General features: G+C 41.6%; 1 protein-coding gene across 1 annotated transcript in view; it reads right to left on the reverse strand.

Annotated features, from left to right (window-relative positions):
- LOC132833293 (probable E3 ubiquitin-protein ligase HERC3) overlaps nucleotides 1-26,365 on the reverse strand; it is a gene marked incomplete at its 5' end in the record, with an annotated part of 53,140 nt that extends 26,775 nt beyond the window's left edge. Inside the window, 10 exons of the mRNA XM_060851458.1 lie at nucleotides 8,107-8,299; nucleotides 9,488-9,590; nucleotides 12,353-12,412; nucleotides 13,789-13,889; nucleotides 14,655-14,731; nucleotides 15,258-15,406; nucleotides 18,384-18,514; nucleotides 18,679-18,770; nucleotides 19,962-20,183; nucleotides 26,272-26,365. Coding sequence (XP_060707441.1) covers nucleotides 8,107-8,299; nucleotides 9,488-9,590; nucleotides 12,353-12,412; nucleotides 13,789-13,889; nucleotides 14,655-14,731; nucleotides 15,258-15,406; nucleotides 18,384-18,514; nucleotides 18,679-18,770; nucleotides 19,962-20,183; nucleotides 26,272-26,365 — 1,222 coding nt within the window. The remainder of the gene's footprint in view (nucleotides 1-8,106; nucleotides 8,300-9,487; nucleotides 9,591-12,352; nucleotides 12,413-13,788; nucleotides 13,890-14,654; nucleotides 14,732-15,257; nucleotides 15,407-18,383; nucleotides 18,515-18,678; nucleotides 18,771-19,961; nucleotides 20,184-26,271) is intronic.
- Nucleotides 26,366-26,684: the final 319 nt, after the last annotated feature.

Consider the following 26,684-nt stretch of genomic DNA (forward strand, 5'->3'; position numbering starts at 1 on the left):
CTCTCCACCCAGGAGATAGTCAAACCATGTTGATTATCCCTAATCAGTCCTTGCCTTTTCAAATACATGTACATCCTGTCCCTCAGGATTCCTTCCAATAACTTGCCCACCACCAACGTCAGGCTCACTGGTCTATAGTTCTCTGGCTTGTCCTTACCTCCCTTCTCAAACAGTGGCACCACGTTAGCCAATCTCCAGTCTTCTGGCACCTCACCTGTGACTATCGATGATACAAATATCTCAGTAAGAGGCCTAGCAAACACTTCTCTAGCTTCCCACAGAGTTCTCACATACATCTGATCAGGTCCTGGGGATTTATCCACCTTTACCCGTTTCAAGACATCCAGTACTTCCTCCTCTGTAATATGGACATTCTGCAAGATGTCACCATCTATTTCCCTATAGTTTATATCTTCCATATCCTTTTCTACAGTAAATACTGATGCAAAATACTCATTTAGTATCTCCCCCATTTTCTGTGGCTCCACACAAAGGCCGGCTTGCTGATCTTTGAGGGGCCCTATTCTCCCTCTAGTCACCCTTTTGTCCTTAATATATTTGTAAAAACCCTTTGGATTCTCCTTAATTCTTCTCTCCTCAATTTCTTTCACTCCAAAGGATAACAATCCCAGCTTCTCCAATTTAACGTCAAAATCCCTCCTCTTTAGAATTATTGTGGTAAATCTCTGCTTCATTCTGTGAAGGGCCCTCCAATTCTTTCTCCTGCTCACACTCTCAGTTACCATGTGCAATGAGAATTCTCAGCAGGGTTCCTATGCCATGGACCCCACAGAGTAAACTCAAAGGAAGAAGCCTGCATATTCTCATAACTATAGAGTATAGTGTGGTCTGAGAGCAGATTCGGATGAATTCTCTTGGCTCTGACTTGTTTTATGGAATAGGGAGAAAATAACAAAACAGAATGATCATCATTCACAACTTACAATGCGAAGTCCTGAGAAGTAGCATTGAACCTGAAATTCTGGAACATCAAGGCCACGCATTAACTGTGAAGAAAACATAAAGCGAATATCAGTGATTCTATCTATTACAGGGGGTCTAACCCTTCTCTACTTCACCATCTTCTCTCTGCTATCTCACACTCACTGTATCTCTACTACTGCTTATGCTCTACCATTCTCACTCTTGCGGTCAACATCTTACTCACTCACCCTCACCCAAGCCAATTTAAAAAGGATAAATACAAGGAATAATAATAAATAGCATGTGACTGCAGATATTTTGAGGTGCAATAACGCTAAAAGATGTAATTGAGGGAAACACATTCATTCATCATGTTCTCAGTTATAAGGCATCTTTAATTTGTACAAATGTTTACAAATTTCTATCACTATTTGACCTCACATATCAAACTGTGTACCTCATTAATTATAATTTGGGAATTTCCTGGAAACCACCTCTCAGCCAGTGCATAAAAATAACATAAAAGTAAGGAAGAGTGAGAATTAATTTGCAAGTATTTCACTATGACACAAATACATTTTAAAACAAATTCAGAGCTTCGAACACTGAGGGAATAAAAGAATGGACTGAGAAGGAATGTGGAGGCAGAGAAAAGATCGAGGAGAGAATGGAGCAGGGAGAGGGATCATGGTTAGATCCATGATGGGCTCTATTGGTTCTCTCTCTCCCTGCCCATCACCTGATCTTTTCCAAGGCATTGTATGTAGACATGTGAATAAATCTCATTCACTGACATATGCTCCAGCATTTCTCTAGAGCTTACTGCTTATGCCCCTTGGTGTTAGTAAATGCAGCCATACACATCAGTGTTGTTGGAGTTTGCACTGTGAGCGCTGAAATAAAACTCTGACTCAAAAAGTATATGACGAGACTCTGTTTAATCAGCCTGTACTCTCGGGCATTTCAAGCTCTTACTTCCTTTTTACAAGAGAGGATTTCAGCTGCATCCACTGTGTCAGTTAGATACAAAGTTTCATCCTGTTTTAAAATGGCAGCCCGGCCTACGTCCAGATGTCATGACTCTAAACTCAACGTACATGCACACACTCACACTGACACACCCACACCTTTATCATGAAGGAGAGAAATAGGGTCAGGAGATCTCTACCTCTCTCTCACACACAATCAAATACACCTTTACCATGAGGGAGGGAAATAGGCCAGGAGATCTCACTCTCTCTCACACACACAAACACACACTTTTCCTGAAGGCAGTGGCACATTTAGAAGTCCAGATGCTTCCACATTGAGCTGACTTTTGTTGGAGCAAGGCTAGACCTCAACATAGTCATCGAGTCATAGAGATGTACAGCATGGAAACAGACCCTTTGGTCCAACCCGTCTATGCCGACCAGATATCCTAACCCAATCTGGTCCCACCTGCCAGCACCCGGACCATATCCCTCCAAATCCTTCCTATTCACATACCCATCCAAATGCCTCTTAAATGGTGCAATTGTACCAACCTCCACCACTTTCTCTGGCAGCTCATTCAATATACGCACTACCCTCTGTGTGAAAAAGTTGCCCCCTAGGTCTCTTTTATATTTTTCCCCTCCCACCCTAAACCTGTGCCCTCTAGTTCTGGACTCCCCGACCCCAGGGAAAAGACTTTGCCTAGTTACCCTATCCATGCCCATCATAATTTGAGGAACGTGTCTAAACCTGCCAGAACGCTATGAAGGTACCCTTTCGGAAACTGTAGGCTATTTAAAACAAGTTTCACAGTTCTGCAAGTGAATCAAACACAGATATGTAGCTAGTATCCATGGGAGTGGAGTGAAATGGTGGGGCCTATGGCTTTGGAATGCAGATAATTTTGCCCATCATGTCATGTCCTCTTGGGCTTAATAGGTGGCCAAGGGGTTATAAAATGAAGCATCATCTTTGAAAAAGAAACCATGGAGGAATTCAGAATTAATTTTATGTGGTAATGTACAATGCTCTGCTGGAAGCAGATTCAGTTGCAGATATTAAAGAGAATTAGTTAAATATTTGGAAACAAGAAACTGGCAGGTCAACGAAAAGGAGAGAGTCAGCTTACATATTATGAATCTTTCAATGAACAAGCACAGACATAAGGGGCTGATTATCTTCCTTCTGACCTATAAAGCTCTCCAATTTTATCTTTCTCGAAAAATATTTAGTGTCAAACAATTACTCATAGGGTTGCATTGATAAAATGTGATGCAGCATTCATATTTCTGTTGGAAGTGTCCATAAACATTTATGGGTTTTACATATTCAACAGCTTCTAACTGCATGCACAATGTTTACAAAACCCTTTTCCTAACAGTGACATTTTTATTACAATTTTGCATTGAAGTTTTCCATGGATTCTAATATTCATGTTTGAAATGGAATGACCCATGTAAACTTGCCACACTAAGTATACCATGCAAGGACTGCACAAAACACTATATAGGACAAACAGGAAGACAGCTAACAATCCACATTCATGAACATCAGCTAGCCACAAAACGACACGACCAGCTATCTCTAGTAGCCATACACTCAGACAACCAGCAACATGAATTTGACTGGGAAAACACCACTATCATAGGACAAGCCAGACAGAGAACAGTCAGAGAATTCCTAGAAGCATGGCATTCATCCCCAAACTCCATCAACAGACACATTGACCTGGACACCATATACAAACCACTACAGCTGAAACTGACACCCGGAAACGGCAAGAACATCCATCAACAGACACATCGACCTGGACCCCACATACAAATCACTGCAGCTGAAACTGACACCCGGAAGCGGCAAGAACAAACCACTATAAATACCGGAAGAAACATCAAAGCAGCGCTTCACACGAGGCTCCAACAGCACTGATGATGTTCCCTAGCCAGGGAACGAAACGTTTGCAGCAAAAACTTCCAGCTCGGCGAACAGAACCACAACAATGTAAGTACACCTGCCTGCCAGAGGTGGCGCTCTGTGCTGCCACCTCCACATCCCATGCTGCTATAAAGAGAGGCAGGATATACCACCAGCACTTCACTGGGGACTCTCATTGATTACGTTACCTAGTCACGGTGACAAAACATCTGAAAACAAACCTTCCAGCTCAGCGAGCTAACTTACATACTTATCATCAACCTGAGCTACAAATCTTCTCAGATTGTTAACAAATCTTCTGGTCCATGCGTCCCTCCTTCTGAAATTGCTGTCAATTTTGAAAAAGTCTCTGATATAACTGCACAGAGGCCAGGTCCTATCACCCTTTAGTTATCAGTGCACAGCACTTTGGCCGACCAACGTGGAGTCATCAGAGGAGATTCTGATCTCCTGGTTATATCGGTTAGCCAAGGCTTTCCTGATTGGGATTATTAACCCGGGCCAATCAAGTATCTCGTTATCGATGAGGTCTACATGATCCCAACCACTACAGTCTCATTGAATGAGAAGTCATACATAGCAAATAGAAAGCAGCCCAAAACCTATTTTTTGACTTTTAAAGCCGGTTTCCACTGAAATTACAGCAGGAAGATGCGACGGGTGATCCAGCAGTTAACATTAATGTCGGAAAACAGAGAGCCCTGGAATCATATCCAGCTTAGCCTCTTACTGAATTAATTGCCCACTTACTGTTAAAGAGTCTTTAAACATTTGCATGACAGGAATGTAGCAATTTCTCTCAGGAATCTTTGAATCTCTGCTCAAATTTACCTGCCGGAATATAATTAACCATAAATTAACATTTCAGGAATTAGTACACAAGTAATTTGAGACATACTATGCGGCAGGTGAAGGATACCTGACAGGAATACAGGTATTTTTCCTATAACACCGTAGTTCCATTCAGTGAAACCTCGCTTAATAGGAAATCGCTTAATATAAATAATGGGACTTATAGGAAAAGGGGGTTAAGGGCAGGCTAGCAAAAAATATCATTCGCGATTGATCTAAAATCATCCAATAGTCTAACATAAAGTATAGCACAGTCTGAATGAAGGTTAAAATCATATTTATTAATGAAACAAAAGTAAATTTAATACAGTACATTTAAAAAATGTAAGAAAGTTGCTCTCTGTTGACAGCTGACATCACACAAATGCAGAAGGGTGTGGACACCAGGACAAGCACAGGACCAAGTGCACAAACCAATCTCCACTGGAATCGCGCTCTTGCAAACAGAGGTAAGCGTTCTCAAAAATACTATTTTCTAATTCTTCAGCGATGTTATCGCCAAATTGCGTTGCTGAAATATGCATTATCCTTGAACTACCTGTAAATGACTCTGAATCATGAATTTCAAAAACTCTCTAAGGCAATTTTTTTCCTTCTTTCAGTTTGGGTTTGCAGTAGAGGCTGACCCATCATTATTGTATCAGGTGAAACTGTAAGTGAACCCTGGGCAATCTCAAAGAAGAGATATTATGGGCGCAGTCAAGGTATATTCCCACAAAAGACAAAGGCAGTGAAAATGAGCCCGGAGCATCCTGGATGACAAATGGGAGAAAGAGTAAGGTTAGGAAACAAAAATCTGCTTTTGATGATGCCAGGTTGATACAACAGCTGGCAGGATTATTGGGAAGTTTGAAAGGGAATTCAAAAGGCAAACAAGAAGCAGAGATAGCATGAAAAGAAATCAGCAGCTAACATAAAAACAAATTAAAAAGTTACTGGCATACAATTAGTAAAAAGGAGGTAAAGAAAGGAGACCAAAAAAAAGAGGATTTACACATGGAGGCAAGGGGCATGATTGAGGCATGAAATGAATATTTTGCATCTTCCTTTAGCAAGAGAGAAAGTTGAGGGGGGGCACAGGAGGTAGTTCACACACGTGAAGTGTTTAAACTTGATAAGGAGGAACCATTCAATAGGCTGTCTCTACCTAAAAAGCCCAGAAATTACAGGCCAGCCCACTTAACCCGGGTATGGGGAAAGCTTTATGATATGATAATTTGAGGCAAAATTAATAGTTACTTGGGCAAATGTGAAAGTCAACATAATTGTGTTATGGACAAATCGTGTTTAACTAAAGGTACTGGAGGTTTTGATGAAGTAACAGAGACTGGTAATGAATCACCGAATCTCTACAGTATGGAAGCAGGCCATTCAGCCCATTGAGTCCACATTGACCTCTGAAAAGCATCCCAACCTTCCCATGTAACCCTGTATTTCCCATGTCTAATCCACCAAACCTGCACATCCTTGAATACTATGGGCAATTTAGCTTGGCCGATCCACCCAACCTGCACATCTTTGCATTGGAGCACGCAGACATGGGGAGAATGTGCAAACTCCACAGACAGGCAGTCGCCTGAGGGTAGAATAGAACTCATGTCCCTGGCAGAGTGAGGCAGCAGTAACCACATTAACCACTGAGCCACCATGAATTTGTGGAAAGTAACTATCCCAGACTAGGGTGGATGCTGGGGCATGGAATAAATTTACAGAAGAGACAGGCAGATTTTTAATTAGCAATGGGTTGAAGGGTTATGGAGGGCTGGCAGGAAAGTGGAGTTGAAGCTGAGGTGAGATCAGCCGCAATTGTATTAAATGGCCGAGCAGGCTCGAGGGGCTGAATGGCCACATATGGATTTTATTGGTAGAGGAATTGAGTTCTGGAGTCCTGAGGTCATGTTGCAATTGTATAAGACTCTGGTGCAGCCGCATCTGGAGTATTGTGTGCAGTTTTGGTCGCCATACTATAGGAAGGATGTGGAGGCACTGGAATGGGTGCAGAGGAGGTTTACCAGGATGTTACCTGGTATGGTAGGAAGATCGTATGGGGAAAGGCTGAGGCACTTGGGGCTGTTTTCATTGGAGAAAAGAAGGTTTAGGGGTGACTTGATAGAGGTGTACAAGATGATTAGGGGTTTAGATAGGGTTGACCATGAGAACCTTTTTCCACGTATGGAGTCAGATATTACGAGGGGGCATAGCTTTAAATTAAGGGGTGGTAGGTATAGGACTGATGTTAGGGGTAGATTCTTTACTCAGCGAGTCGTGAGTTCATGGAATGCCGTGCCAGTAACAGTGGTGGACTCTCCCTCTTTATGATGAAGGGCTTATGCCCGAAACGTTGAATTTCCTGTTCCTTGGATGCTGCCTGACCTGCTGCGCTTTTCCAGCAACATATTTTCAGCTCTCCCTCTTTATGGGCATTTAAACGGGCATTGGATAGGCATATGGAGGAAAATGGGCTAGTGTAGGTTAGGTGGGCTTGGATCGGCGCAACATTGAGGGCCGAAGGGCCTGTACTGCGCTGTATTTTTCTATGTTCTATCCTGTTCCTAGTTCTTATATTCTTAAAACATCTGAACAGAAGAAAACACACAGAAGAAAAATAACAACATTAACAGTATCAAGGAGAATGACTGGAGACACTGATCGGGAAGAAAGGTTTCAAGACTTAGCTGAAGATGAGAAAGCCATTAGATTGTTCCTAATCAGGGACACAGGCCATATAAAGATCCAGAATAACAAGAGATATTTGTACCCACCTGGTAGAGTGTTTGTAAGATTTTTAATGAATTGTGTAGTTGGGGATTGCATTGTGAGGCGCCTGTCATTGTGAGTTGAAGAAGGCGATGTGATTCTTTCTGATACATCCTCACAAGGCGCAAGAAGAAATAATAAGGCATCGTACACCACCAATGTTCTGTCAAGAAACAGCACGGAAATATTCATGGAAAATAAAACACAGCCTCCGAATTGGTCATTGATCAAAATGAACAGTATAATGAGCTTTAGAGATAGAACTGTGGGTGCCATCCTTCTAACAGTCATGCTAATTTGCTGATACTTTCCTCCAGAGAGCTCTGGATCAGCTGGTTGACCTTCAGCAGAGACCGTCTTAATGTAGCATTTCCCCCAAAGTTCTGATCAGGAGATGCATTACTGCCTCAGCATCCTGTCCAATCATTGTCACCCATGATATCCAGCCTCTGAAGGCAGTATAAAACACACAGAAAGAGTTGCATTTATATAGCACCTTTCAACACCTCAGCGCACCTTGGTGAACTTTGTAATCAGTTAAACATTCGTGGCAGAACTGCCACTTTAGGATTATAAGAATTCCAGCTAATTTCTTAATTATTTTCTTTGAATGGCATCCGTTAATTGCATTTAAATCTTAAGTAAAATGTTTAAAAATCTTACCAAGGATTTTAAAATAACTGTCTTCAAGTGAGAGAATGGATCTGTTTAAAGATTCGAGCAGCGTTGCTGAATCCTCTGACTTATCCAGGACAGCAATGAGTTCTGGTATTATAATGTAAACTCGCAGTGTTTCCACACAGGTCGGAGATCGAGGTAACGATGGGATCAGGTGATGCTGGACTGCAGTCTTCACCTGGAAAATTGTGAACATCAGCAACAGAAATGCAAGCTCTTGACAAGAACTAAAAGCCACTTTATCCACTTGGTGCAATAAAGTAAGAACATAAAATATAGGAATGGGGGAGGTCTGTTTCAACTCTACTTTTCTGCATTCACTCCCTATCCCTTGGTTGCCTCAGTGGCCAAAATTCTATCCATTGCAGCTGTAAATCATCGCTAACTCTCTGAGCCCCTCTTCATCTCCTCTCAGCATTTTACCAGCATATTATCCCACTATGCTGAAAATGTATTGCTGGAAAAGCACAGCAGGTCAGGCAGCAGCAAGAAGCAGGAGAATCGACGTTTCGGGCATGAGCACTTCTTTAGGAATGGAAGAGAGCTTCTTCAAGGAAGGCATCCTTGCAAGAGGATTTGCAGTAGGTTAAAATCTTCGAGGCGATAATTCCACTATGCCCACTTCCCCACTTCACCCACCGCTCCCCTCCCCTCCCCGCCCCTCCAACCACCACCACCATTGGAGCCTCACCCTTCTCCTCTGCTCCTGGCCATTGAGGGTCAACGATTCACTAATAACATCTCCCCACCCCACTTCTGCACCCCAGAAATCCTCAGTCACACTGCACCAATACTCTTGCAATTAAGGCCATCATCCACATGATTTTGCTTTACTAACCGAATGATTTCCATTCCTGCTGTTGTGGTTCTGAATGTACATTGTGCACTCTTTTCTAAAGAGGTTCCCAAAGCTGCCCTGTTTTTATGACCCAGTTGGGCAATCAAGGACAATTAGGGATGAGCATCAAATGTTGGTCTTGCCAGTAGTGTCCACATCCCATAAAAGATCCAATAATTCCACTGTTTCCTTACCAGCATTACCTGCACAGTGAAATGGTGTCTCACTGAACCTGAAAGGGCTGTGTCTTGGATTTGCTCATAGCATTAGCAACCTCCCCCAATCTAAGGATTCTTGGAAGATTATTACCAGTGTTCTGTAGCTACTTACTAGAAAAATCTACTATGCTGTCCACAGATCCAGGAGTCTTATTGCCCCTTAACCTCAATAGGTACCCTATTCACTCATAGTTACTGCGTATATGTCTTCTTCCCCTTTAGCCCCTTCATTAAATCAGAGATGTTTGGGGATGGAATAAAGAACTTTCCAGCACGTTAAACTGTGAGACGCTATTGTCAGTAACATTACCTGCAAAGTTAAGGAGTTTTTTGCCAAATTCAAGAAGCTCAGATAGATTGCAGACAAATCCAGGCCTGACGTCACTCCATTTGTTTTGAAATGGCCATCTTTGCTGTTTTGAAATATACAGCAAGAATGATTATTAATGCATTGTGGAAACAATACAATATTGTACTGGCTTATTTAATGTTGCTGTAGATTTATTTGATGTACTGTATCTTTGTGTCATAGAGTCATAGAGGTGTACAGCATGGAAACAAACCCTTCGATCCAAACCAGATATCCCAACCTGATCTAATCCCACCTGCCAGCACCGGGCCCATATCCCTCCAAACCCTTCCTATTTATATACCCATCCAAATGCCTCTTAAATGTTGCAATTGTACCAGCCTCCACCATTCCTCTGGCAGCTCATTCCATACACGTACCACCCTCTGGATGAAACAATTGCCCCTTAGGTCTCTTTTATATCTTTCCCCTCTCACCCTAAACCTATGCCCACTAGTTCTGGGCTTCCCACTCCAGGGAAAAGACTTTTGTCTACTTATCCAATCCATGCCCCTCACAATTTTGTAAACCTCTATAAGGTCACCCCTCAGCCTCAGATGCTCCAGGGAAAACAGCCCCAGCCTGTTCCACCAACCCTGGCAAACATCCTTGTAAATCTGTTCTGAACCCTTTCGAGTTTCACAACATCTCGTGTCGAACCAAATCTATGTAGTCATTTGAAACAGGAAGAGGTAGAATGTGTCAGAACTCAAACGCTCACTTTCATTGGGGAATCTTTCACTTTCACCGCCTGGTAATGTAAAGTTATCTTTGTGCCAGAGAACCATAGGTTTGCTCTCTGACTAGAGAAAGATGGTGGTTTAATCTGAGGGTCACCACATCTCAGGTATAGGGTGAGGTTGAGAAGGAGGGATTTTCATGGTATTGTCAGGAAGTGAACCCACACTTTTTACATCATTCTGCATCACAAACCAGCCATCTAGCCAACTGAGCTAACTGACCCCAATAAAGCGATCTGATAAAGTGAACTGGTGATTTTCTTTTACAGCTTGGGCTCAGAAAAGACTTTTAAGGATGATGCAGGGTTTGGTGCGTTTGAGCTAGAGGGAGATGCTGAATAGGCTGGGGCATCGCAGGCTGATGGCGACCTTATAGAGGTTTATAAAATCAAAATGGGCATGGATGGGGTAAATAAGCATGGTCTTTTTCACATGGTAGGGGTGTCCAAAACTAGAGGTCATAAGTTTTGAGATGAGAGGGGAAAGATATAAAAGGGACCTAAGGGGTAACTTTGTCATGCAGAGGGTGGTGCGTGTATGAAATGAGCTGCAAGAGAAAGTGGTGGAGGCTGGTACAATTACAACATTTAAAAGGCATCTGAAGGAGTACATGAAATGGAAGGGATTAGAGGGAGATGACCAAATCCTGGCAAATGGGATAGATCAGTTTTGAATATCTGATTGATGCAGATGAGTTGGTCCAAAGGGTCTGTTTCCATCCTATACAGCTCTATGACTAAATAACTCTTTCCCTATCGTACCACTCCTCCCTGGTAGTTATTCATTAGGGAAGGCTCCCCCATGGAATATCATCCAACATTGTCATCATTTAACTTTATTAGTCCCTGTGATGAGTAGAGCTTCTCCAATTGAAATTGATTCTGTATAATCATTGCTGCATCAACAACAACAGTCTGCCTTTATACAGCACCTCAAATGCAATGGAACTTCCAGTATTCACTGCAGTGTCATGGGACAGAAATGTGACGCTAAGTCAAGGAAACAAAATTAATCCAAAAGCTTAGATAAAATGGCGTTTTTTAAGGAATTATTTAAAAGAGGCAACTGGAGAGACAGTTATTTTAGCAGAAATTCCAAAACTTAGGGCAGAGGCGTTATAAGCATGGCCAACAATGGTGGGATGAAGGAAGTTGCAGCTGCTCAAGAGATCAGTGTTGTATTTTCTTCTGACATTTTGAAATCATTCAGCTCCTTAAACTACCTTGTGGCAAAGCAGCACCCATGAGTTCTTCACAATAGAAGCAGCTTCTCAACTGCAGATAATGCTGGTCCATACCTGGAATACTGAAAGGAATTGTACCCCAATTTCTGGACGAATGATAGAGTTAAGGGTGCAATTGAATGGGTGGGAAGTGTTTGTCAAAAGGAAACTCTGGTCAATTAATTCCCAAAGTCAACATGACTGTTGGAGAAAAGGAAGGCCAGACAGACCTATCTCTTAACAAAGACTGACAATTCAACATAGTACAGGAAGGACAGGCACAATAACAAAATCAGCCTTGAACATCATCAAGTTTTTTTTTAGATTAGATTACCTACAGTGTGGAAACAGGTCCTTTGGCCCAATCAGTCCACACTGACCCTCCGAAGAGTAACCCACCCAGACCCATTTCCCCTCTGACTAATGCACCTGACGCTATGGGCAATTTAGCATGGCCAATTCACCTGACCTGCACATCTTTGGACTGTGGGAGGAAACCGGAGCACCCGGAGGAAACCCACGCAGACACGGGGAGAATGTGCAAACTCCACACAGTTACCCGAGGCTGGAATTGAACCTGGGACACTGGTGCTATGAGGCAGCAGTGCTAACTACTGTGCCATCGTGCTGCCCCAAGTCACACAATGTTTTTGGCTTCTCCACCTCTCAGCTTGTTTCATTGTATTAACCTCCTCAAGAAGATTAAGCAAAATAAATGACAGAAAATGTATCCTATTGAAAATACTTGGAACTTGTCTTTTAGTTTGGACCAAGGAAATAAAGCAATGAACTTAAATAGAATCTGTAACAAGTCCACTTTGGATATTTTGGAGCTTATAATTAAGCAATAACAAATCTGTTTACCTGACATTCAGAAAACTTCCACACAGTGCTTGAGGAGAGGAAAATGCCCGAACAATTGCCCTGTAATTGAAATTCAAACAGAATTAGAGTCATAAAAACATAGTGATGTACAGCATGGAAACAGACCCTTCGGTCCAACTCGTCCATGCCAATCAGATATCCTAAACTGACCTAGTCTCATTTGCCAGCATTTGCTTCATATCCTTCTAAATTGTTCCATTCGCCCTCCTACCCTGATGCTTCTTAAATGTTGTAACTGTACCAGCCTCCACCACTTTCTCGGGCAGCTCATTCTATATGTGCATCACTCCCTACATGAAAAGGTTGCCCCTCAAGTCCCTTGTAAATCTTGCCCCTTCCACCTTAAACCTATGCCCTCTAGTTCTGGACTCATTGATTCTGTCAAAAAGACCTTGGCTATTCATCCTATCCATGCTCCTCATGATTTAATAAACCTCTATAAGGTCACCCCTCAGCCTCCAATGCTCCAGGAAAAATAGCCCCAGTCTGTTCAGCGTCCTCCCATAGCTCAAACCCTCCAATTCTGGCAAATCCTTGTAAATCTTTCTTGTACCCTTTCAAGTGTAACAACAGCTTTCCTATAGCATGGAGACCAGCATTTTAAAAGTGGCCTCACCAATGTCCTGCACAGCCACCCCATGTCATCCCAACTCTTATAGCCAATGTTCTGACCAATGAAGGCAAACATGCCAAATGCTGCTGTAACCATTCTGTCTACTGCGACTTCACTTTCAAGGAACTATACATCTGCACTCCAAGGTCCTTTTGTTTGGCAACACTCCTCAGGGACCTATCATTAACTTTAAATACAATACCACACCTTTACCTAAATTAAACTACATCTGCCACTCGGCAGCCCATCTGATGAAGGTCCCGTTGTACTCGGAGATAATCTTCTTCACTGTCCACTATACTATCAATTTGGAATCATCTGCAAAGTTACTAACCGTACCTCCTATATTCACATCCATATCATTTATAGAAAAGATGAAAAACAGTGGACCCAGCATCGACCCTTACAGCACACCACTATTGTGCCATTAATTTGTCTCATTGTTTTTGTAATAGAGAAATGCCTATGGTACTACGTAGACTTTGTTAATTATCTCTTGTTTTTTTAAATGTAAAGCACTTCTGTTTATTTAAATGATAGACTGGGACTCTACCATATGGTCAACTGGCCTACCCTTGATTCTACTGATTATATTCTGTGTATATCCATGTACCACAACAGACTGGACTTAAAATAATCTATTTTGACATCAGAATGGGAATGTAGAATTAACATCCATGGGAAAAATCTAGGCATTTGTTTACATAAAGGAGATTAATAAAAGGTACTCATAAACAGTATTAATAAGGAATTGCATGGAAATTGAGGTTGGCAAACTGAATTTCTTAGGAAGGCAACTTACTTTCTAGTGATTTTGTTCAATCCTCGCTCCAGTAATTTGTCCACTGTCGTGATTCGCCTCAAAGTATTGAGGGCAGATTGATCAGTGGAAGATACCAAATCCTAAACAGAAAATTAAACCAAGAGGATTAAATGCACTCAAGGGGCACTGATGGGAAACATCAATTCTCTCCACAATCCTGCAATTCTCCCACCTTCACATTTATATTCAATCAATTTTGAAAATTGCTTTTGAATCCATTTCAACTATATTTTTAGTTTAATTAAATAATTATTTAAGGAAATTATACATGAAATGGAAGGATGGATGGGTGGGGTGAGTTCTGTTTAACTCAGTTGGAGAGTGTGTGTTTCAGAACAACATCAACACATGAGTTTGTCTCCCTGAGGTAGACTTGGGACTAGTCCCCTTGCCTGTCCTGAGGGTGGAAGTCAATAGCAAAGTACTAGTGACAAAACTACCAAGGACAAACATCCCCAGATGCCAAAGCAAGGCTTGAGTGAAGTGGAACAAAAATAGAAAGTGCTAGAGAAGCTCAGCAGGTCTTGCAGCATCTTTGGAGAGAAAAATAAAGTGAACATTTTGAAACATTAACTGTTTCTCTCGCCTCAGCTGCTGTCGGATCTGCTGAGTTTTTCCAGCACTTTCTGTTTTCGTTTTGGATTTCCAGTATCTGTAGTTCTTCATTTTAGTTTATATGAATGGAATGGAATTAAATTAAAAATGGAAAAGCCAATTTTCAAATATGAAACACAATTATCTGAACCATCTTTGAGCTAAATGAATGGCCATTCCAATTGTTCAGTCTTGCACACTGGAACTATTGCAACACCATTATGTGACGTAAGCAGTACTTATATTCTTACCACTGCACGGCTGCATGCTGCGAAGCTTTGATTTCCTCCTGCAAATATTCTTCTCACAGTTGACTTTGTTGTATGACCTGTAGTAAGTGGACAACAATGTTAATCAAAGTATGTGTTGTCCTGTTGTTTCCAATGTAATGTGTTCATTTTATATATCTGACCCTTTTCTATCACACTCTTCCAATACAAATTCATTTGCCCATGTTTGGAATGGAAAAAGCCTATAGAATTACACATTGACTGAAGAATTTACAGTATCATCACAGGAGGGGAAAGGAAAGATTACAGTATTACATGTTTACATAGGGAATTTCCATTCTAAATACAGCAATATGAATTCAAAACATGAAAGTAAATAAAAATATGGACTGAATTTGAGTATTTAAAGTGAGGACTGAATTATGTCTCTAGATCCTGGTATGGTTGTTCCCAGACTCGAAAGTTACATTTAATTTTCAATTCCCTGCAGGCACATGAGGTTGATTAGATTTATTTTGTTATTTCATATAATGTTGAAATCTGGTTGAAACTGCAACATATTGTACTACAGATTAACATTAATGTTAACCATTTCAATGGGGAATAGAATTTTACATTGCTCACCATTTCCATTTTTGTTGACCAGATCTATTATGTTGATGGGAAGAGGCACTAGCTGATCTTTGGTCTCTCTGTTTCCAAGTTGCCCTTTCTCTCCACAACCAAAGGAGTAGATCTTACCAGATGATGGAATGAAGACTAGTGTGTGGTAACTATTTAAAACAAACGCATCATAACTTTTCAGCGTTTTGCCTGGTTTTGCTTTGCAAATTAGCTCAAAACAGTGCAAAATTTCTCTTAGTCTTGAAACTTTGGAACTCAGTGCTTTAAAAGGCCAAGTAATTCTAAATATTTACTCGTACTGATTACTAAGAAAGTTTAATTAAAATAGAGCAGTTCCATTTCCCATTCACTTCTTACTGTCTTCTCATTTTAGTACTGTTAGCTCTGACGCCAATTATTTTCCTCTTTACTGATGGGATATAGGCATCACTAGCTAGGCCAACATTTATTGCCCTCCTCGAACTAACAGTTAATCACATGGCTGTGGTTCTGGAGACATATGTAGGATAGTATGAATGGCAGGTTTGCTTCCCTTCAGGACACTGGTGAAACAGGTGGGTTTTTTTGCAACAATGATAACACAAACATTAGGCCACCCTTTTATTAAGATTTTCTAAATAAAAAGAATTCAAATTTCATTACTTTCTATGGTGGAATTCAAACCTATGTCCCCAGAACATTAACTAGAAGGTCAGAGTCATGGATGACTAGCGTAGTGAAATTGCTACAACATCACAACTGAAAATGTGTTGCTGGTTAAAGCACAGCAGGTCAGGCAGCATCCAAGGAACAGGAAATTCGACGTTTCGGGCCAGAGCCCTTCATCAGGAATGAGGAGAGGGTGCCAGGCAGGCTAAGATAAAAGGTAGGGAGGAGGGACTTGGGGGAGGGGCGATGGAGATGTGATAGGTGGAAGGAGGTCAAGGTGAGGGTGATAGGCCGGAGTGGGGTGGGGGTGGAGAGGTCAGGAAGAGGATTGCAGGTTAGGAGGGCGGTGCTGAGTTCAAGGGAATCGACTGAGACAAGGTGGGGGGAGGGGAAATGAGGAAACTAGAGAAATCTGAGTTCATCCATTAAGGTTGGAGGGTTCCCAGGTGGAAGATGAGACGCTCTTCTTCCAACCGTCGTGTTGTTATGTTCTGGCGATGGAGGAGTCCAAGGACCTGCATGTCCTTGTTGGAGTGGGAGGGGGAGTTAAAGTGTTGAGCCACGGGGTGGTTGGGTTGGTTGGTCCGGGCGTCCCAGAGGTGTTCCCTGAAGTGTTCCGCAAGTAGGCAGCCCGTCTCCCCAATATAGAGGAGGCCACATCGGGTGCAGCGGATGCAATAGATGATGTGTGTGGAGGTGCAGGTGAATTTGTGGCGGATATGGAAGGATCCCTTGGGGCCTTGGAGAGAAGTAAGGGAGGAGGTGTGGGCGCAAGTTTTGCATTTCCTGCGGTTGCAGGGGAAGGTGCCGGGAGTGGAGGTTGGGTTGGTGGGGGGTGTGGACCTGATGAGGGAGTCACGAAGGGAGTGGTCTTTGCGGAACGCTGATAGGGGAGGGGAGGGAAATATATCCCTGGTGGTGGGGGAAAACTTGCGCCCACACCTCCTCCCTTACTTCGCTCCAAGGCCCCAAGGGATCCTTCCATATCCGCCACAAATTCACCTGCACCTCCACACACATCATCTATTGCATCCGCTGCACCCGATGTGGCCTCCTCTATATTGGGGAGACGGGCCGCCTACCTGCAGAACGCTTCAGGGAACACCTCTGGGATGCCCGGACCAACCAACCCAACCACCCCGTGGCTCAACACTTTAACTCTCCCTCCCACTCCACCGAAGACATGCAGGTCCTTGGACTCCTCCATCGCCAGAACATAACAACACGACGGTTGGAAGAAGAGCGACTCATCTTCCGCCAGGGAACCCTCCAACCACAAGGGATGAACTCAGATTTCTCCAGTTTCCTCATTTCCCCTCCCCCCACCTTGTCTCAGTTGATTCCCTTGAACTCAGCACCGCCCTCCTAACCTGCAATCCTCTTCCTGACCTCTCCGCCCCCACCCCACTCCAGCCTATCACCCTCACCTTGACCTCCTTCCACCTATCACATCTCCATCGCCCCTCCCCCAAGTCCCTCCTCCCTACCTTTTATCTTAGCCTGCCTGGCACCCTCTCCTCATTCCTGATGAAGGGCTCTGGCCCGAAACGTCGAATTTCCTGTTCCTTGGATGCTGCCTGACCTGCTGTGCTTTAACTAGCAACACATTTTCAGCTCTGATCTCCAGCATCTGCAGACCTCACTTTTTACTACAACATCACAACCCCAGGCTATACTTGACAAGTGTCAAAAACTATTGGGACCTGGTGTGAAACTTTCACAGAAGTTTTTTTACTGGGGCCACCCAGAGTAGTATTGCCCCTTGGAGCTCCATAATGGAAGTCCAGAGCTCTGCTGTTCCAGATTTCCACCTATTTTTCCCAAACCTCACAGTTATCTAACTCTCCATTCAGAATCCTCAAAGCCTGAATGTTGACTTGCTACATTTAAACCACACACTGATCCATTAGAATTAGAATTCCTACAGTGTGGAAACAGGCCCTTCGGCCCAACAAGTCCACACCAACCCTCTGAAGAGTAACCCACCCAGACCCATTCCCCTATCCTATATTCACCCCCGACTAATGCATCTAACCTACACATCCCTGAACACTATGGGCAATTTAGCATGGCCAAATCACCTAACCTGCACACCTTTGGATTGTGGGAGGAAACCAGAGCACCCGGAGGAAACCCACAGAGACACGGGGAGAATGTGCAAAATCCACACAAACAAACAGTCACCTGAGGCTGGAATCAAACCCGAATCCCTGGTGCTGTGAGGCAGCAGCGCTAACCACTGAACCACCATGCCATCCTACTATTTATTCACAAAAAAGAAGTGGACCGTAACAATATAAAACTGTCACTGAATTGTATTATAATGAAACAGTTGACCAGGTGGAGTTGCACTGTAGATGGTAATCTGTATTGGGTGACTAACGTATTGCATAATTTCAAATCTTTCTGGACCCTACATAAGAAAGAATCAAAAAGACATGACTGCACTTAATTTGATTTCTTGTCTTCAGATCGCACCTTCCACAAGCTATTTGAGAAGCTTTCTTTCCAAACAGATAACCGACCAGATGTGGTTTAGTCTCATCCTCTGTAGAATTGTGTCCAAGTTGCCCATAACTCCCTGCACCAAAGGTGAAAACAAGGCCATCCTGGAGGAAGAACAATAAATTGAGGACATGTTATATCTGATCTCAAAGGAAATCTTTGATTCTATACATCAGCTGCAACAGTACTAAAGCTCCCAAATTGTCACCTACAATGTTAGGATAGTCCCGCACCTGAATAGGGATGATTTGAGTGCTTCTAAACAAACCTTTGTTAGAACAGCAGTGTGTTCTTCTCCACAAGCGATATGGACAACTTTCTTACAATCCAACAGCTTCACGTGGCTGGGCTTCTGTCTACCTGTAAGATGGATTGAAAGATTGATGAAGTAACATTCCTTCTCCTATTTCCAAAGCAAATACCTGTTCTAGGATATTTTGAAGGGGAGTTGTCTCACTAAATGAAAACCATTAAGTAAATCATTACTATTCTGGCTTATAAACTTTTTTCCAATCAGTCTTCCGGATTGATTAGAGGGATTATCCTCTTGTAAAGTGCTCTTTGTTATGAGTCTTTCTGCACCAGGACTTTGTCAACAAAACATGATGAGAATAAAATATTGCTGGCATGCATATGATTTTAAACAAAAGTAAATTGTCAAATTGACTAAGTTTCAAGTAAATTGGAAATACACAGCAAGGCGGTAACATTGTGGTAATGTCACTTGAGCTGTTATCCCAGACGTTCAGGATTATTGTCCCTGGGTTGGGACTGTAACAGCTGATAAAAATTTGGGACGCCAGCTGAAATCAGAAATTTGGGAAATCCTGATGCTGGCTTCTGCAATGATGATCATGAGCTAATTGATTGCCTTTTGAAGATTCCATCATCCTTATATGATCTGGCCTATATGTGATTCCAGACCCACGACAAGTAACCTCCCTCTGGATTGACCTAGGAATGACACAGTTCAAGAGCTTTCCGCTTTTTACACAGCAAGTTTCATTGTAAAACTATTTGACAAGTATTACATCTTGTTGACCAAGACTCACCTGAGTTTTTAACATAATTGGCAAGAATTATTGGTGAACACATTCTCTGGCCCTGAGGAGTTTAATTTATGTTTATGGAATCCTAAATTTCTTCATTCCATGTGAAATTCCATGGATTTTTAAATTGTTTTAATTTTATTAATGATAGTTCAGTTTCATCTGATACCTATATCCCAATCACTATTTTGCTTGTTGCTTCCTGTGTTCTATGAAAATATTTCCAAATGAACTCCTGCTGGGCTGACTTGATGATATCACTGCTGCTGCATGCAAATCTGGAATTAATATGAGGAAAGGTGAATCCTATGGCAGAGAAATCATTAACTCATTGTGGGCAGCTTTCTTTGAGGCCAGTAGAGTCGATGAACTTAAACACTAAACACAAAGTTAGATCCACTGTTAAATGATTCTCTGACTTCGGATGGATGCAAAGCTTTGTTTGAAAATGGAAGCAAGAGAAGCGAAAATGAAGGGTAACTGTTTCTGTAAAGTTTCTTACCCTCTGTGTCCTTGAGTCCCAGCTGTCCGTGATTATTTCTCCCCCATCCAAACACCGTCCCAGAGAGAGACAGGGTGAAGCTGTGATCTCCTCCCGCAGTGATCTGTGCCACTGGCATCCCGGTGAGGGATATCACACTCTGAGGACTGTGCTGGGACACATTGTCCATACCAACACCAAGCTGGCCATAAGTGTTCTGTCCCCAGGCAAAGATTTGGCTGTCTTCCAGTGTAAAAGAAATGAGAAAAAAATTTTATTACCTTTGGCTAAAGTAAGCTTATTCTAAGTTTCAAATCATTACGTTTAACTTTTACAAGAATACTTAAATATAGGAAACATTTCTATTTTAGGGCTGTAAATTGCTGGGGGGAAAACATTGCATGGTGCCTTTAAAAGATCACGTGCTTTCTCTGTGCTCAGAGATTTAAAATAGATGTCTGTGAACAGCAGCTTTAAAGGCTACAAGTATTCAGAGAGCACCTGAATTCAAACATTCATATCGATTAACAGGCCCAGCAGAGGTTTCTACCAAGGCAACAGGTTTTTGAATTTAGCCAGTTTGAACCAGATAATTAGATCCCAAAAACCTATTAAATTTAAGTCTGATAGTATTGGCAACATAGGACCAATCCTATTGTAAGAAATATTCATATGCAAGGGTATGAAAATAAGGTAGTAGTACACCTAAAGTACACAAACCAGCCATCCCACTCAGACCCATAGTATCACTACCAGAGACACCATCATACAAATTGGCCAAAGAACTACAACAGAAACTGAAACGCCTGGTCAGCGGATCCAAACACTCCATACAATCAACACAAGAATTCTTGGTCATCATCAGAAATACACACATAGGCAAAGAAGAAACCATGATCTCATTCGACATGACGGCACTGTTCACTTCGATTGACAAAACCCTAGCCAGAGAAACAATAGCCAACCTACTGGACATACAGAACAGAAAACAGGACGCGGAACCTATCAACAAAGATGGCATACTTAAACTACTGGACTTGTGCCTCACTACACACTTCACATTCAACAACCAGATATACGAACAAATCAACGGAACACCCATGGGATCACCAATCTCGGGACTCATAGCAGAGGCAGTTATGCAAAGGTTAGAACAAACAGTCCTACCACAAATTCAACCCGAACTCTGGGTCAGATATGTCGATGACACGTTTGTAATCATTAAAAACACGGAAATAGAAAAAACACACCGGATCATCAACGCCACACTCACAGGAATCCGATTCACGAGAGAAGAAGAAAAGGATAGCCAACTCCCATTCTTAGACGTGATAGTACAGAGAACACCGAACGGAGAATTCACCACAAGGGTATACAGAAAAGCAACACACACAGACCAAGTCCTAAACTATGAAAGTAACCACCCCAACACACACAAACGAAGCTGCATCAGGACACTATTCAAATGGGCCACAACACACTGCAGTACACCAGAACTGCAAAAAGAAGAAGAGGAACACCTATACAAGGTATTCGCCAAAAACGGATACCCGCGCAACTTCATCAACAGATGCCTAAGAGAAAGACCACGGAATGAGGACATGCCACAACCCAAAGGACTAGCCACACTACCATACATCAGGAGCGCTTCTGAACTGACAGCCAGACTACTGCGACTCTTAGGACTCATAATGACACACAAACCAACAGCCACGCTCAGACAACAACTCACTAGAACGAAGGACCCGATACCCAACATGAGCAAAACTAATGTAGTGTACAAAATACCATGCAAGGACTGCACAAAACACTATATAGGACAAACAGGAAGACAGCTAACAATCCGCATACATGAACATCAACTAGCCATGAAACGACACGACCAGCTATCCCTAGTAGCCACACACACAGACAACAAGCAACATGAATTCGACTGGGACAACACCACTATCATAGGGCAAGCCAGACAGAGAACAGCCAGGGAATTCCTAGAGGCATGGCATTCATTCACAAACTCCATCACCAAACACATCGACCTGGACCCAATATACCAACCACTACAGCGGACAGCTGAAACTGACAACAGGAAGCGGCAAGGACAGACCACTATAAATACCGGAAGAAACATCAAAGAAGCGCTTCGCAAGAGGCTCCAAAGCACTGATGATGTCGCCTAGCCAGGGGACGAAACGTTTGCAACAAAAACTTCCAGCTCGGCGAACAGAACCACAACAACGAGCACCCAAGCTACAAATCTTTGCACAAACTTTGAGCACCACCTAAATTATAAACAGTACCAACTGCACAACTAATCAATATTCCTAACAGAAGAATCAATGGAAAAGGCATTCCTGACAGACGGGTCGACAGAGAAAGCACAGAACATTCCAGAAGGCATGTAATGTGGCTGTAATTTCAAGTGACTAAGTTTTTTTTTAATATGAGTAGGACTTGTATTTGTTGGATCAGCAACTATTAGAACATTGTTTTATTTGGGAATAGTTAATAGTTAAAAGGGATTTATTCAGTTTGTTAATAGTTTAGTTAGTTTGTTCACTAAATACATTGTTGCTTGTTGATTTTAAGGTAAGTGACAGGGATTTGTTTTATTTAACCACTAGAAGTTGCTGAAAAGCAGGTTGCACCACTTTTTACACTCCTTTTACAGATTATAGGATGAGGTTCTTCCTCTTTGGTGTTTCGGTTTTAGTTCTCAGAGGGGGGGTCAACTTCTGCACTTTGAAAGTCAGTTTTACCAAGTGCTTCTATAGTACAAAAACTGGTGGTGCTGTAAACAAAACAGAGGTTGCTGGAAAAGGTCAGCAGGTCTGGTGGCATCTGTGGAGATAAAGCAGGGTTAATGTTTTGGGTTGAATGACCCTTGCTCAGAATAGTTCAAGGAAGGGTCACTTGACTTGAAACGTTAACTCTGATTTCTCTCCACAGATGCTGCCAGACCTGCTGAGTTTTTTCAGCTATTTCTGTTCTTGTTTACAGCATCTGCAATTTTCTTGGCTTTCTTTTACAGAAAAAATAAACATCCTTTCACTGATAAAATTTTAACATTGGATTATTTTCTGATTGAGAAAAATAAGGGAACGATATAAGAAACTTCTATATAGCAGTTATACAACATAACAAACAAATTGACTGGATAAAAGTTGGCAAGTTCATAAGGGAATCTTCATGAATATTCAAGAAATAAGGTTAAATGATACAGCATCATGTGAAATTGGGAGGATCCCAAGATTTCTGAAGTATTAGAAACCCTCAGATAATTCTGTTAAAGATACTTTCCCCAGCAAGAGAAGATATCTTCATTGCTTGGGATTTTAGGGTAAAATCTTATTTTAAATATTGATGGATATTTTATTCCTTAAAATTCATAGACATTATTGAATAGCTTTAAATAACATCCAACTGGATTCTGTTGGATTTGGTGTTGCATTTTCTGATATTTTTTGGTATGTCAGGTTACTCATCCATTTTAAATTGAATGCTTTTTAAAATTCCTATTATTAAAATCACAAGATTATTAAATCATCTCATTAATGGTTTTTTGCTAAAACAGAAAACCAATCCTATTCTCTCACAAGCTCCTTAAAGTGGCCAAGAATATATCCTGAAGAGAGAAATCCCAGACCTTTAAAATATAATTCCAGCATAGCTAAGATTTATTAAAATTAAGCAGGATGCTGATGAAGGGCTTGTGCCCGAAACGTCGAATTTCCTATTCCTTGGATGCTGCCTAACCTGCTGTGCTTTAACCAGCAACACATTTTCAGCTGCTTGATTGAAGGCAACACTCTCCAATAGTTTCTTTCCCTACTGTTAAGCCTACAGACTCAAGGTTAAGTGTTTGTGGGATTTACGAGCTTGAAGTCAGTGAACAGAAGTTTTCAGGAGAATAATCCTGATTGAAATTAGCTCAAAATAAAGCTTTAAAACACAATCTTTGAGTAGCCTCTTTATATGACGTTGGCTTCCAGAATACCATGAAGGTAGAAACAATTGGTTCAATTGATAATAATTTGTGAGTCAGAAAGGGTTGAGCTCATGAGTCAGAAAGGGTTGAGCTCAGATCCTGCTGCAGATAGCCCTAGCAATTGTAGACCGCAGCACTAACTCTGAGTAGAGGTCCAGTAAGGGTACAAATATAAAATAATTGTGCTACATTTATCCCATTGTAAAGGGTAGATGGACCTTTTTACTTTTAGTTGCTGCTGCTCTGGGGACAATATTGTAAAATATTAAATAATAAGGAAAGCTATGTGAAATTATTTTATTGAGTAGTGTGATGCCATACTACAATTTTGCATTTGAGAAGGACACAATGTCAAGACATGTCTTCAGATTTAGACTTCAAAAGTGATACTATCTATCAGACATTTACCCTAATTATTTCTATATAACTTAATCATGGATATCTCAGGCTATAGCTTATAATATCCTGATCTAAGGATAAATGTATCTTCTTTGTGTTTGCATTATTATTCTGTAATTTGGCCTGGTGGAGAAAGTTCTACTCAACCCACACTGTGCTATTTACACACGGTGATGTGCAGCTCTGTGACATCAGCACAAGGTTGCTCCAGGATCTTGAAGCCCTTACAGAACAGAAACCACCTTGCTGAGCATTCCAATCTATGTGATTCGAGAAGCATGTGTGTGTGACTTGAACTAGGACCTGGCCTAGGATACATACAAATGACGGATGGACAGACACTGTTACATAGGCTTCGCATTAAAGCAATTTCTTTTACACTTTTAAATGTTTTAACTGTAAAAAGACATTCAGATAAGTCCATGAATGAGAAATGTTTTGAGGGATAATGGCCAAGTGCAGGCAAGTGGGACTAGTTTAATTTAGGATTATGGTTGGCACGGACTGTTTGGACCAAAGGGTCTGTTTCCAACACCTATGACTCTATAATTGACTTTCCTTTTCAATCATTCTCAGTTACCTTGATTTACTGGTTTAGCACAACTGGGTGAATTGTGAGGCCACTACAGAGGGCAGTGAAAAGATAGATTTATATTTGCAGTTTTTAAGAAAAAAACTGAATTCAAGTTAGAAAACTGCCAGGTTGAGATTTAAACTTAGTTAGAAAAGGGACTGATATTAGTTCATTTGAGTATTTTCAAGTTGAAAGTACCAAAAGGCAAAATTATTGTGTGCGTTATTTTGTGTTATATATTTCTAACAAGACTTGCATTTACACCATAACTTTTATGTCCACAACATGGCCCAAAATCAATGAAGTATTTTGCAACTGTAGCCACTATTGTAATGGAGGAAAACTAATACTGCAAATAACCATTATCTACATTATCAAGCTTCTTCCTTTGCAGCGTTTGTTTTTCCACACAACTACAGCAATACTAAATCCAGGAGCAGGCCAGCAATAATTAGGAGGACAACAGCGTTATGTAACAGGACAGGAGCAATGCCATTCAAGGACTACAAGGAGTGTTTTAGCTCGGGATAAATAATGATCAGGATACCAGTGGTAACACCTCTACCCTTTTTTGATAGAGTCATGGTTAGTTTTATATCCAGCTGAAAGAGCAGACAGGGCCTTGGTTTAACATTTCATCCAAATAACTGGACCTCCAACAAATACTGCATTCTTCAGAACTGCACTGCAGTGACAGCCTTAGCTGGTTTTGCATACGCACTCAGCAGAGGGATCTGAACCCACAATCCTCTGCCTTAAAAGAATGCAAGCAGCTGAGCTGTGATTGATATACACGTAACAGGAGATCAATATTTATTCTGATGTCAGCCACTCTAATCACCTTGACCTTTGCTGTAGCTGGTGCAAATGTGACATACCAGTGAATGCAAAGATCCCACTTTTAATCAAAGACTGTTATAGTGCCATGCTGGTGTCCCTAAGTCTAAGGTTAAAGTTAAAGTCCAACTTGTCAGAAGCTGATGAAAGACAATTTATTTTTCCAATATTACTCATTGAATATGCAAGTCATGTTACATATAATGCTAAATGCAGACCTGGTTCGCAACAGGACTGGATGAGTAGTTTCTTAATTTTAACCTACATCTGATTATGTTACAATAAACGTGATCAAAAAGTGGAAGAGCCCAGCAGGTCAGGCAGCATCCAAGGAGTAGGAGAGACAATGTTTCAGGCATAAACCCTTCTTCACTCCTGATGAAAGGCTTATGGCCGAAACATCAACTCTCCTGCTCCTCGGATGCTGCCTGACCGGCTGTGCTTTTCCAGTGCCATGCTTTTTGACTGTGATCTCCAGCAGCTGCAGTCCTCACTTTCTCCTAGTTACAATGAACATGTTCAAGATTAAATTTTACCTTTAGTCAATGCCAGTGAGTGATTGTTTCCACAGGCCACTTGAACGACTTTTCTGTCACTCAAACCCTTAAGTAACCTAAACATAAATGAAACAGAATCAGAATGCAAATTCAGTCAACATCTCAGAGATCTACCCCAAATAACAGTGGTGGTCCAGCTACAGCTTTCGGGCTTCAATGGAAGCTCACCACTACCTTGGGAGGGAAAATTACTGGTAGCCCAGTGACACCCCCGTCCTCAGGAATTAATTAAAAACAAATTACCATTTCTATTTTTTTCTAAGTAATGTTTCTCATTTATTTAATTTTGTGGGAGGATTATTTTTAAATGTTTCAAACCCATGTTTATAGTACATGGTCATTGGACTTTTAAAATGTAACTAGAACCCAACATATTTTTTCTTGTCCTTGTG

Source organism: Hemiscyllium ocellatum, chromosome 36 (assembly GCF_020745735.1).
Source record: "Hemiscyllium ocellatum isolate sHemOce1 chromosome 36, sHemOce1.pat.X.cur, whole genome shotgun sequence".
Lineage (NCBI taxonomy): Eukaryota > Metazoa > Chordata > Chondrichthyes > Orectolobiformes > Hemiscylliidae > Hemiscyllium > Hemiscyllium ocellatum.